Source organism: Tachysurus fulvidraco, chromosome 26 (assembly GCF_022655615.1).
Source record: "Tachysurus fulvidraco isolate hzauxx_2018 chromosome 26, HZAU_PFXX_2.0, whole genome shotgun sequence".
Classification (NCBI taxonomy): Eukaryota; Metazoa; Chordata; class Actinopteri; order Siluriformes; family Bagridae; genus Tachysurus; species Tachysurus fulvidraco.
The window spans coordinates 877,020-889,196 of record NC_062543.1 but is presented as its reverse complement, the minus strand read 5'-3'; the positions used below and the strand labels follow the sequence as shown (position 1 = coordinate 889,196).

Here is a 12,177-nt window from a genome sequence, read left to right as displayed (position 1 = left end):
ATTCGTGAGAACTAAGGACCTGCGTGCACGAGAGCCACTTTACTGCTGAGACGTTTTTGTTTTCAGTGAATATTTCGATCCAGTCTGAATTTATTAGTATAGATCTAAACATTACACAACTTTACACAAGCCCAGATTCCAGTAACTAGAAGGTGATGACGTCAGCGATGACCAATCAGGTGGGGAGTTAAAGGTAAATGACACAAACAGAGATGGAGAACAAATTGCGTCATCGTTCTCACTCCAGTCGGGTCACTGAACATTTTATCCCTAATAAAGCTCCAGGTTTTCATACGAGGTGAAAACCTGTGCCATGATATTGTTATACAGCATGTGTGTCCAATCACAGGCTTAATCTCAACTAAACCTATCCCTTCAACTGTGTGTGTGTGTGTGTGTGTGTGTGTGTGTGTGTGTGTGTTTCTGTGTGTGGTTCAGAGTCTGACAGTGTTATATAAGACAAAATAACATTCCAGAGCTGGACACGAGGAGAGTCACTTTCACTTTAGTGCAGAATGTAGAAAAAACCTGAGACACTGAGACACGTGGTCACACTCACTACTCAACCCTAACACACTAAACTCAACCCTAACACACTAAACTCAACCCTCATACTCACATTAAACTCAACCCTCACACACTCACACTAAACTCAACCCTTACACACTCACACTAAACTCAACCCTTACACACAAATTAAACTCAATCCTCACACTAAACTCAACCCTCACACACACACATTAAACTCAACCCTTACACACTCACACTAAACTCAACCCTTACACACTCACACTAAACTCAACCCTTACACACAAATTAAACTCAATCCTCACACTAAACTCAACCCTCACACACACACATTAAACTCAACCCTTACACACTCACACTAAACTCAACCCTCACACACACACACTAAACTCAACCCTTACACACTCACACTAAACTCAACCCTTACACACTCACACTAAACTCAACCCTTACACACTCACACTAAACTCAACCCTTACACACTCACACTAAACTCAACCCTCACACACACATTAAACTCAACCCTCACACACTCACACTAAACTCAACCCTTACAGACTCACACTAAACTCAACCCTCACACACTCACACTAAACTCAACCCTTACACACTCACACTAAACTCAACCCTCACACACACTAAACTCAACCCTCACACACAAATTAAACTCAACCCTCACACTCACACTAAACTCAACCCTTACACACACTAAACTCAACCCTCACACTAAACTCAACCCTTACAGACTCACACTAAACTCAACCCTCACACTCACACTAAACTCAACCCTTACACACTCACACTAAACTCAACCCTCACACACTCACACTAAACTCAACCCTTACACACAAATTAAACTCAATCCTCACACTAAACTCAACCCTTACACACTCACACTAAACTCAACCCTTACACACTCACACTAAACTCAACCCTCAGACACACATTAAACGCAACCCTTACACACTCACACTAAACTCAACCCTTACACACTCACACTAAACTCAACCCTTACACACAAATTAAACTCAATCCTCACACTAAACTCAACCCTTACACACTCACACTAAACTCAACCCTTACACACTCACACTAAACTCAACCCTTACACACTCACACTAAACTCAACCCTCACACACACATTAAACTCAACCCTCACACACTCACACTAAACTCAACCCTTACACACTCACACTAAACTCAACCCTTACACACTCACACTAAACTCAACCCTCACACACACTAAACTCAACCCTCACACACAAATTAAACTCAACCCTCACACTCACACTAAACTCAACCCTTACACACTCACACTAAACTCAACCCTCACACTCACACTAAACTCAACCCTCACACTCACACTAAACTCAACCCTTACACACTCACACTAAACTCAACCCTCACACACTAAACTCAACCCTCACACACTCACACTCAACTCAACCCTTACACACTAAACTCAACCCTCACACACTCACACTAAACTCAACCCTTACACACTCACACTAAACTCAACCCTCACACTAAACTCAACCCTTACACACTCACACTAAACTCAACCCTTACACACTCACACTAAACTCAACCCTCACACACTCACACTAAACTCAACCCTTACACACTCACACTAAACTCAACCCTTACACACTCACACTAAACTCAACCCTTACACACTCACACTAAACTCAACCCTCACACACACTAAACTCAACCCTTACACACTCACACTAAACTCAACCCTCACACACTCACACTAAACTCAACCCTTACACACTCACACTAAACTTAACCCTTACACACTCACACTAAACTCAACCCTTACACACTCACACTAAACTCAACCCTCACACACACTAAACTCAACCCTTACATACTCACAGTAAACTCAACCCTTACACACACACACACTAAACTCAGTGTTGCAGCACTAACACGACCCGACCATGAATTCTCCTGTGTAGAGTCTAAGTGTAAATGTTTTCACTGAGATGAACTGATGACTCAAACGTTCACATCACATTTACACAAAACTCCTAAAAGGTGAAACGTAGTGAGCTGAAGAGCAGAAAAACAACACTGTGTGACTAACGAGTGAAGGAGTGACAGAGTGACGGATGGAATGATGGAGTGACAGAGTGATGGAATGATGGAGTGACCGAATGACTGAGTGACAGAGTGAAGGAATGATGTAGTGACAGAGTGAAGGAATGACAGAGTGAGAGTGAAGGAGTGATGGAATGACAAGAATGAAGGAATGATGGAGTGACAGAGTAAAGGAGTGACAGAATGATAGAGTGATGAAGTGACAGAGTGAAGGAAGGATGGAGTAACAGAGTGAAGGAGTGACAGAGTGTTGAAGTGACAGAGTGAAGGAATGATGGAGTGATGAAGTGACAGAATGAAGGAATGATGGAGTAACAGAGTGAAGGAGTGACAGAGTGATGGAGTGACAGAGTGATGGAGTGACAGAATGAAGGAATGATGGAGTGAAGGAGTGACAGATTGATGTGCACTAACATTCCCTAGAGTGTTCTATCTGCTCAGAGGTACCTGTTTGTCTCTGGATGTTTTTCTCATCCTGACTTTACTCGTATCCCAGACGACAGGTTTGTTGTGTTTTATGATTTTTTTTTTCTGAGAAAAATAGACTGTGATGTAAATAAAGTGTAGAACAGGGTGCCATTACTTTTGTCCTGATCGAACCGGCTCATTGCTCGCATGCGTTTCTTCCCATCCGTTAACATGAAGAAACTGAATGAGTTCGTTAAATGGGTCAGGAGTAAAAACTAAAAATCTCGGGACCGCTCCGGCGGCGAAACGAATCGCGTTCTCGTTAACGATTTCCTTATATGGAAATGTACACGTACTCGGGAGTGAGGCGCAGGAAACGCACGTTTTATCCCGGCTAACTCCAGCTGGCGTGGAGCGTGAGGAGAAAGTGCGGTTCTGAAGCTTCTCCGCGGAGTGAATCCACGTCGGTTACCATGATGCAGTTGTGTAAACGTCGGGAACGATTTCTCTCGAGAACGTTTAGCAGACGAGACGTAAATAACGGCGAGTCGGTGAAGTTTTCTTGGCAGGCTTCAGTGAGCGGTTTGAAGCTGTCTGGCACAAACTCAGTGGTATCTGCTAATCATATTTATCTGCCGCTATGAGAAGGTGTGTGATCCGCCGTCGCCTTAATGACTATTAATTAGAGCTAATGGAGCGCTGATAAGAGTTCCTTCTTCTGTTTTTGTCCCTAAATAGAGTTTAATTATGAGCGTGGCGGCGTAAAGGAGCTGACCCACTGTGACTCCTGAGACATCGGCGAGCTTCTGCGGCTCGCGCTGCTACGGACCATTCACTATCTGATGAGCCACGCTGTGTGTGTGTGTGTGTGTGTGTGTGTGTGTGTGTGTGGGTGTGTGTGTGTGTGGGTCCCCTTGGCACTGTCCTCACAATCAGAGAAAAACATGAAAATTCTGATATTACAGAAACATTTTGATGGTCTGTTGCCTCTAATGCAGTGAGACACACAGTGTGGCTTCTGACGACTAAACACACGCGGTGTACAGCAGCTAGCTACTATTCACAACTCGTTAACATAACACTGGGAAAGTTACACAGTCAACACACACACACACACACTGCACAACGTGTGTAATTTAGCAGTGTGTGTGCTCTCTAGCTTCTTTGAGCAAAAAAACTTGATGAAAACTTCATGACGAACAAAGTGTCCTGAAATCTCTCATAATTGTTATTATATATATATATATATATATATATTATTATATATGCAAGAAATTTGTTAGTTATTGTGTCAGTAACAGAGACTTAAACATTCTAGCAGGAGCACGAAGAGCTTCAACAGGACAATAATAATAATAATAATAATAATAATAATAATAATAATAATAATAATAATAATAATATGTAGCAGAGCTGTTAGTGGAGCTGAAGTGGGGAATAAACTCAGACTTTTCCAGCTGTTTCTATTTTAATGATATAAAATCCCCCCCCCCCCAACCTTTACTTTGCCTAGATATTTCCTGCGAATTTGCTTTTCAAACACGAGCGTTGCGACAGCCTTCACGTTCCAGGAGAAAACCTCCCAGATCTGTCATTATTACCATCTGTACTGAGCGAGAGCGTCTCTAATGAAGCCCAGCGTACACGCTTCCAGCACAAAGCACCGTCACCTCGACGGGCCAGAGCCTGAACCCGAGAGAGAGAGAGAGAGAGAGAGAGAGATGGAGAGAAGGAGAGAGGGAGAGAGAGAGACGGTGAGAGACGGCTGTGTTTTAGCATTTTTTAATTGCGTTCTGTTTTTGTGTAATGAGTTTGCTCAGAGCCTAATTTGGAGGGTGAGGACAGACCTGTCCTGCAGAAACACTCGTCTCTCCTGAGATCCAAAACACACACACGCTGAGCGCATCGCATCACATCGCCTGTAATGTAACGTCTTATCACCGATGACTGAATGTGTGTGTGTGTGTGTGTGTGTCTGTAAATTGCCCTTTCTCAAGAAGAAGTAAAGTGTACAGAACAAGCAGTCAGGTCCAAACAGATCACATTGTCCTCGTCTAACCGTATCCTGTCCTTCCTGTCCTTCCTGACCTCACCGCTAAAGTCTCCTCCAGCTCTGGAAAACTCAGATTCTGTAAATGTGTCTTTAACAAAAAAAAAAAACACCTTTAACGAGTCGCATAGTAAAGGTTATAACGAACCCGTGATGCGGCGGCGCTTTAGTCCTTCGTTCTGTACAGTCTGTCCTGTATGAGCTGATCGAGAAATTCCAGCGATTAACTTTCAGTCTGAACATTTAACGTGTTTTAATGTTTTCCTTTAATTATCATCTAGAAATGATTAGAGTGATGGATGGAAATTAAGAGGTGTGAAAAAGCAGGATATGAGCAGGGAAGTGACATCACAGTGAGCTGAGTGTGTTAAAATAGGTGTCATAATCTGTGTTTTATAAATGAATAGATGGGAAGTGGGCGGGGCTTACCGGTGTGCACGAACATGTGTTTGACGTAGTTCTGTTTGGCAGTGAAGGTTTTGCAGCACAGGGTGCAGGCGTACGGCTTCTTCTCGCCCTGCTGCACCACCCCGGTGGCAGTGGGCTGCTGTTGCTGCTGCGTGCCGGCGGTTGGCACTCCGCTCAGGCCGCTGGGGAATGGCGCCATGCTGTGAGGAGGAACGGCCACGAACTGGGGCTGCTGGGAGCTGACCGTCTGTGGCAGGCTGAAGAGGAACGACTTGTTCTCGTTGGCTGAAGGCTGCGGGGCGAACAGCGTAGGCAGGTACGTGTTGTTGCTGCTGCTTAGCGTCAGCGGCATGCGCAAATTTGCAGCGATGGTGTCGCAGGGTCGAATGTAAAGCTGGCCACCGGGAACGGAACTGGGAACCGCGGGGTTGGACAACGGCGGCTGGTCCATCACAATGTCTCTTCCATCCCCGCTGATGTTGTCTTCAGCCATCTCCTGGCTCTGCTCTGGGGACGAGTCGGTCACATCGATGTGCACCGGTGTGCCAACCTCCGTCTCGCCCTCACGTCCGAATCCAGGCATGAAGTGCTGCTCCGAGGGGTCGTTCTCTGTGCCGACGGAGGAGCTGACACCAGAGTCAAAGCTCTCCCCTTTGGGCTCTCCGTTGGCGTCCTCCACTTCTAAGCCATAGCAGCCGTATGTCTCCTCGCTCGGCCTCTCCTGTTTTATGCGCACGTCATGATCGGCCGTGTGCAGGCGGACTGGGCGGGGCTGCTTGCGGCAGTGCGTGGTCTCGGATGAGCCCAGAAAACGCTCCGACTGCTGGTGCAGTCGAGTCACCCATAGCGACGGGTCCTGCATGCCGTCTTTCTGCTGCAGGGGGTCGAAGTTGCCGGGAATGGAAATGCTGGTGTAGTGCTGACGCTCGCTCCGTGTGCCATTCTGCAGCTCCAGTCCGGAGTAGATGGACGAGTAGGCGCGTTCCAGTCCTTGCTCCGCGTCGCTCCCGGGGCCCGAGGTTCCCGAGTCGGGCGTGCCGCGTGGCGTCTCTTGGGCCGACGCATGTGAGACGATGCGCGTGCACTCATCGATGACGGTCTTGATCTGCAGGATGCTGGCGGCCGTGAGGATCTGCAGTGCTTCTGAGTGGGCCACGCGCAATGCGCCGCTGTACATGAAGTCAATGAGCTTCTGCACCGACTGCACCGACACCACCGCCGGCACCTCAATGTCGCTGTAGCCCAGCAGCAGCTTGTCCTGGAAGAAGGGGCTGGCGGCGGCGAGCACGCAGCGGTGGGCGCGCAGCATGCTGCCGTGGATGCGCACCGTCACGTCGCAGAAATGCCCGCGGTTGCGCTGCTCGTTCAGGGTCTCCAGTACCGAGCTGCTGAAGTTGTGTAGGTTGATGTTGTGAACGCGCTCAGTCATCCCCTTTGCGGCTGATGGCGGCAACCTTGAGGGCAAACAAACACACATACACACATGAGGATGTGCCTGCAAGAAAGAGGACTGTGTCTGTTGTTTTGTAGATTGTATTAGTGTCTCTACACTGGCTCTACAGAGCCACAGACAAGCTTCAGTCAGTGCACTTCAGATATTATAGTAGTAGTAATAATAATAATAATAATAATAATAATAATAATAATAATAACAACAACAGCCCAAATAAATAATAAAACATTTTTCCAGCTAGCTGTTGTTCCCCCCGTCGCACGCCGCGCTGTAAATAAATTATGTGTAAACGGTTTAAAACATTTAGACTATTCCTGCGCTGGTGTGCTATGGAGCCAAGCTGCAGACAGGGGGAGCTGGTGAGCTGCCAGTGAAGCAGGATGGAGATCGAGATAATTTTATGGTGAAGACATGTGTTTCCATTCTGCATTGAACATGAATTAAAACCAAAAATAAACCAGCTGTGATGCTATCTTAAAAAAAAACGGGCCGTTCCCCCTGTACATACGAGGACATGCAGCACGCACGGGGACGGGGACGGGGACGGGGACGGGGAGGAGGAGGGGAGGGGAGGGGAGGGGAGGGGAGAGGAGGGCAGGGCAGGGGGAGGGGGATGTTTTTGTCTTTTTATTCCTGAGAAAAAACCTCATGTCTGAAAAAGTGATGATAACTGCTATACCCTGTTTTTTTTTTCTTTCCAAACTGAATTTCTAGGAAGCCTTATAACTTGTTCGAGTTTGTGGCCTCAGCATTTTTTTTGGCTTTTCTTGCAATGTGCTGGATTAAAAAAAAAAAAAAAGATAAAAAACACATGGCATGACAAAACCGCACGCTCGTTTTCATTTTTCTGTTAAGCGCACTGAACGAGCTCTTACGGAGACAAACGAAGGGGTTGGATTAAAACCCTCGGTGTTTGCTTCCCTCAGGACTCTCGCAGAATTTCACTATAACAATAAGATCTGTTCTAAAGAGTCACGTAGAACTTCATCAGGACGGCAAAATAAACAAAACGATTCGGACGATTGGAAGGATGCGGGAGATGGAGGTGTGTGAAGTGGTGCGGGATCGAGCCGACACGCGGCGCTCCGTCATACAGATCACCAGTACGGAGTTTAAATAACATTCAGCTCTAAATTCTAATTTAACCTTCCACCTTGACCTCGTTAACTGAAAGGCTTTTATTTCTAAACGGCAAAGACACGAAAAACAAAGCAGAATAATGACTAATTATTATCTGATCCTCTGAGCTAGAAACTTAAACCTCACAGGAATCGAGCCGCGTCTCTCCGTCAAATACGTTACGTTATGTGTGAGAGAGAGAGAGAGAGAGAGAGAGAGAGAGAAATAACGGAGGGAGAGAGAGAGAAGGAAAGAAAGAATGGGGTATTCTGGCGTCGTTCTCTCTCTCTCCCCTTCCCCTCCCTCATTTCTTTAGCTAGATCGCTAGCGCACCTAACCCTACCGCCTTTCTTTTCTATTGCGTGATTTCTCGATATCTCTACGCTCGCTTCCTGTCCGCACCCCCTTCTTTCGGTCTCTCTCTCTTCCTCCCTCCCTTTTATTTCTCGGTCTTTCGCTCTCTCTCTCCTTTCCCTCCCCCTTCTTTCTCTCTCTTTCCCCTCCTCCTCCCTTCTTTCTCCTCTCCTCCCTCCTTCCCCTCTCTTTCTTTCTACCCTCCTCCCTCCCTCCGCGCCCCCCATATTCCCCTCGAGTCTTTCTCTCTCGTCACTCTCTCGCTCTTTCCTGCTCGCTCCTTACCTCTCTCCCTTCCCTCTCGGATCCTCCTCTTCCCCTCCCTTCCCTCTCTCTCGCTCTCCTTACCTCTCTCCGCTTCTCTTTTTCCTTATGAGGGAGGAAGGTGTCATCTTCAACAAGCTGGAACTCTACAGTTAGATTTGTTATGAAACTCTGGATTCTGATTTGTTTAACACGTTATCGCTATAGCAACAACTCATCCAGACAGACGTGCCATAAAGCACAGTGATACGTCCGGGACACATTTATTAGTGTGAGGCTGATGGAAGGAGTCTCCAGTGTCACTTCGTTCACTTCCAGAGATTAAGGAGCGTCTGCTGAGGGGACGACTGGGTAGCTGCTGTAACCTCAGTGGCAACAGGAAGTAAAACAATCATTTGTTTCATAGACGCAGTACAACGACAGACGTAACTGTAAATGGATAAAAAGAATCTGTGGTGTTTATGATCAATTATTTTCCTATAAATATCATTTAATATAATTTACTGATAAATAAATTCTAACAGACACATTGATATGCTTGATGTATTCCTGACCGCTAATCACACAACCGCACACTTCAAATGTGTACAGTGAAGTACAGTGAAGTACAGTACAGTGAAGTACAGTACAGTGAAGTAAAGTACAGTGAAGTACAGTACAGTGAAGTAAAGTACAGTACAGTACAGTGAAGTACAGTACAGTAAAGTACAGTACAGTGAAGTAAAGTACAGTACAGTGAAGTACAGTACAGTAAAGTACAGTACAGTGAAGTACAGTACAGTGAAGTAAAGTACAGTACAGTGAAGTACAGTACAGTGAAGTAAAGTACAGTGAAGTACAGTACAGTGAAGTACAGTACAGTAAAGTGAAGTACAGTGAAGTAAAGTACAGTAAAGTGAAGTACAGTGAAGTAAAGTACAGTACAGTGAAGTAAAGTACAGTACAGTGAAGTACAGTACAGTGAAGTACAGTGAAGTAAAGTACAGTGAAGTACAGTACAGTGAAGTACAGTACAGTAAAGTGAAGTACAGTGAAGTACAGTACAGTACAGTGAAGTAAAGTACAGTACAGTGAAGTAAAGTACAGTACAGTGAAGTACAGTACAGTAAAGTGAAGTACAGTGAAGTACAGTACAGTACAGTGAAGTACAGTACAGTGAAGTACAGTACAGTAAAGTGAAGTACAGTGAAATACAGTACAGTACAGTGAAGTAAAGTACAGTACAGTGAAGTAAAGTACAGTACAGTGAAGTACAGTACAGTAAAGTGAAGTACAGTGAAGTAAAGTACAGTACAGTACAGTGAAGTAAAGTACAGTACAGTGAAGTAAAGTACAGTACAGTGAAGTACAGTACAGTAAAGTGAAGTACAGTGAAGTAAAGTACAGTACAGTACAGTACAGTGAAGTAAAGTACAGTACAGTGAAGTAAAGTACAGTACAGTGAAGTACAGTACAGTGAAGTACAGTACAGTGAAGTAAAGTACAGTGAAGTACAGTACAGTGAAGTAAAGTACAGTGAAGTACAGTACAGTGAAGTACAGTACAGTGAAGTAAAGTACAGTACAGTACAGTGAAGTAAAGTACAGTACAGTGAAGTAAAGTACAGTACAGTGAAGTACAGTGAAGTAAAGTACAGTACAGTGAAGTACAGTACAGTGAAGTAGAGTGAAGTACAGTACAGTGAAGTACAGTGAAGTACAGTACAGTGAAGTACAGTGAAGTACAGTACAGTACAGTACAGTGAAGTACAGTGAAGTACAGTGAAGTACAGTACAGTGAAGTACAGTACAGTACAGTGAAGTACAGTGAAGTACAGTACAGTACAGTGAAGTACAGTACAGTACAGTGAAGTACAGTGAAGTAAAGTACAGTAAAGTACAGTACAGCAGAGTGATGTACAGTACAGTGAAGTACAGTGTAGTACAGTGAAGTAAAGTAGAGTGAAGTGAAGTACAGTACAGTACATTGAAGTACAGTACAGTGAAGTACAGTACAGTACAGTGACGTACAGTACAGTGACGTACACAGTGACGTACAGTACAGTAAAGTACAGTACAGTAAAGTACAGTACAGTAGAGTGACGTACAGTACAGTACAGTACAGTACAGCAGAGTGATGTACAGTACAGTAAAGTACAGTACAATAAAGTAAAGTACAGTAAAGTACAGTACAATAAAGTAAAGTACAGTAAAGTACAGTACAATAAAGTAAAGTACAGTACAGTGAAGTACAGTACAGTACAGTGACGTAAAGTACAGTACAGTGAAGTACAGTAAAGTACAGTACAGTAAAGTACAGTACAGTAAAGTGACGTACAGTACAGTACAGTACAGTAAAGTACAGTAAAGTAAAGTACAGTACAGTAAAGTACAGTACAGTGAAGTACAGTACAGTAAAGTACAGTACAGTAAAGTGACGTACAGTACAGTAAAGTGACGTACAGTACAGTAAAGTGACGTACAGTAAAGTGACGTACAGTACAGTAAAGTACAGTACAGTAAAGTGACGTACAGTACAGTAAAGTACAGTACAGTAAAGTACAGTACAGTAAAGTACAGTAAAGTAAAGTACAGTACAGTAAAGTACAGTACAGTGAAGTACAGTACAGTAAAGTACAGTACAGTAAAGTGACGTACAGTACAGTAAAGTGACGTACAGTACAGTGACGTACAGTAAAGTGACGTACAGTAAAGTGACGTACAGTACAGTAAAGTACAGTACAGTAAAGTGATGTACAGTACAGTAAAGTACAGTACAGTAAAGTGACGTACAGTACAGTAAAGTACAGTACAGTGACGTACAGTACAGTAAAGTACAGTACAGTAAAGTGACGTACAGTACAGTAAAGTGACGTACAGTAAAGTGACGTACAGTACAGTAAAGTACAGTACAGTAAAGTGACGTACAGTACAGTAAAGTACAGTACAGTAAAGTACAGTACAGTAAAGTACAGTAAAGTAAAGTACAGTACAGTAAAGTACAGTACAGTGAAGTACAGTACAGTAAAGTACAGTACAGTAAAGTGACGTACAGTACAGTAAAGTGACGTACAGTACAGTGACGTACAGTAAAGTGACGTACAGTAAAGTGACGTACAGTACAGTAAAGTACAGTACAGTAAAGTGATGTACAGTACAGTAAAGTGACGTACAGTAAAGTGACGTACAGTACAGTAAAGTACAGTACAGTGACGTACAGTACAGTAAAGTACAGTACAGTAAAGTGACGTACAGTACAGTAAAGTGACGTACAGTACAGTAAAGTGACGTACAGTACAGTAAAGGATGTGAAGATGTTCTTCTCTTTAACTAACTCTGAGCTTCAGAGTCCAACAATCTTGTATTGATTAATTTACCAAACCAGCAGCTGAACAGCGGCTCCTGAACTTTTGTGAAGTCAGAGAGGAGAAACGTGTGTGTGTGTGTGTGTGTGTGAGCGAGTGTGTGTCTTTGTGACAGTGTTTGTCTGTGTGAGTGTGTGTGTTCTT

At 44.3% G+C, this 12,177-nt stretch overlaps 1 protein-coding gene across 6 annotated transcripts in view; it reads right to left on the bottom strand.

The window, feature by feature from the left end:
• Positions 1-12,177, bottom strand: part of zbtb20 (zinc finger and BTB domain containing 20) — an 85,587-nt gene that overhangs the window by 16,413 nt on the left and 56,997 nt on the right. For all 6 annotated transcript variants that reach the window (XM_027159396.2, XM_027159397.2, XM_027159395.2 and 3 more), the window contains one exon: positions 5,522-6,954. In XM_027159396.2, the coding sequence (XP_027015197.2) occupies positions 5,522-6,929 (1,408 nt within the window). In that variant the 5' untranslated portion in view covers positions 6,930-6,954. The remainder of the gene's footprint in view (positions 1-5,521; positions 6,955-12,177) is intronic.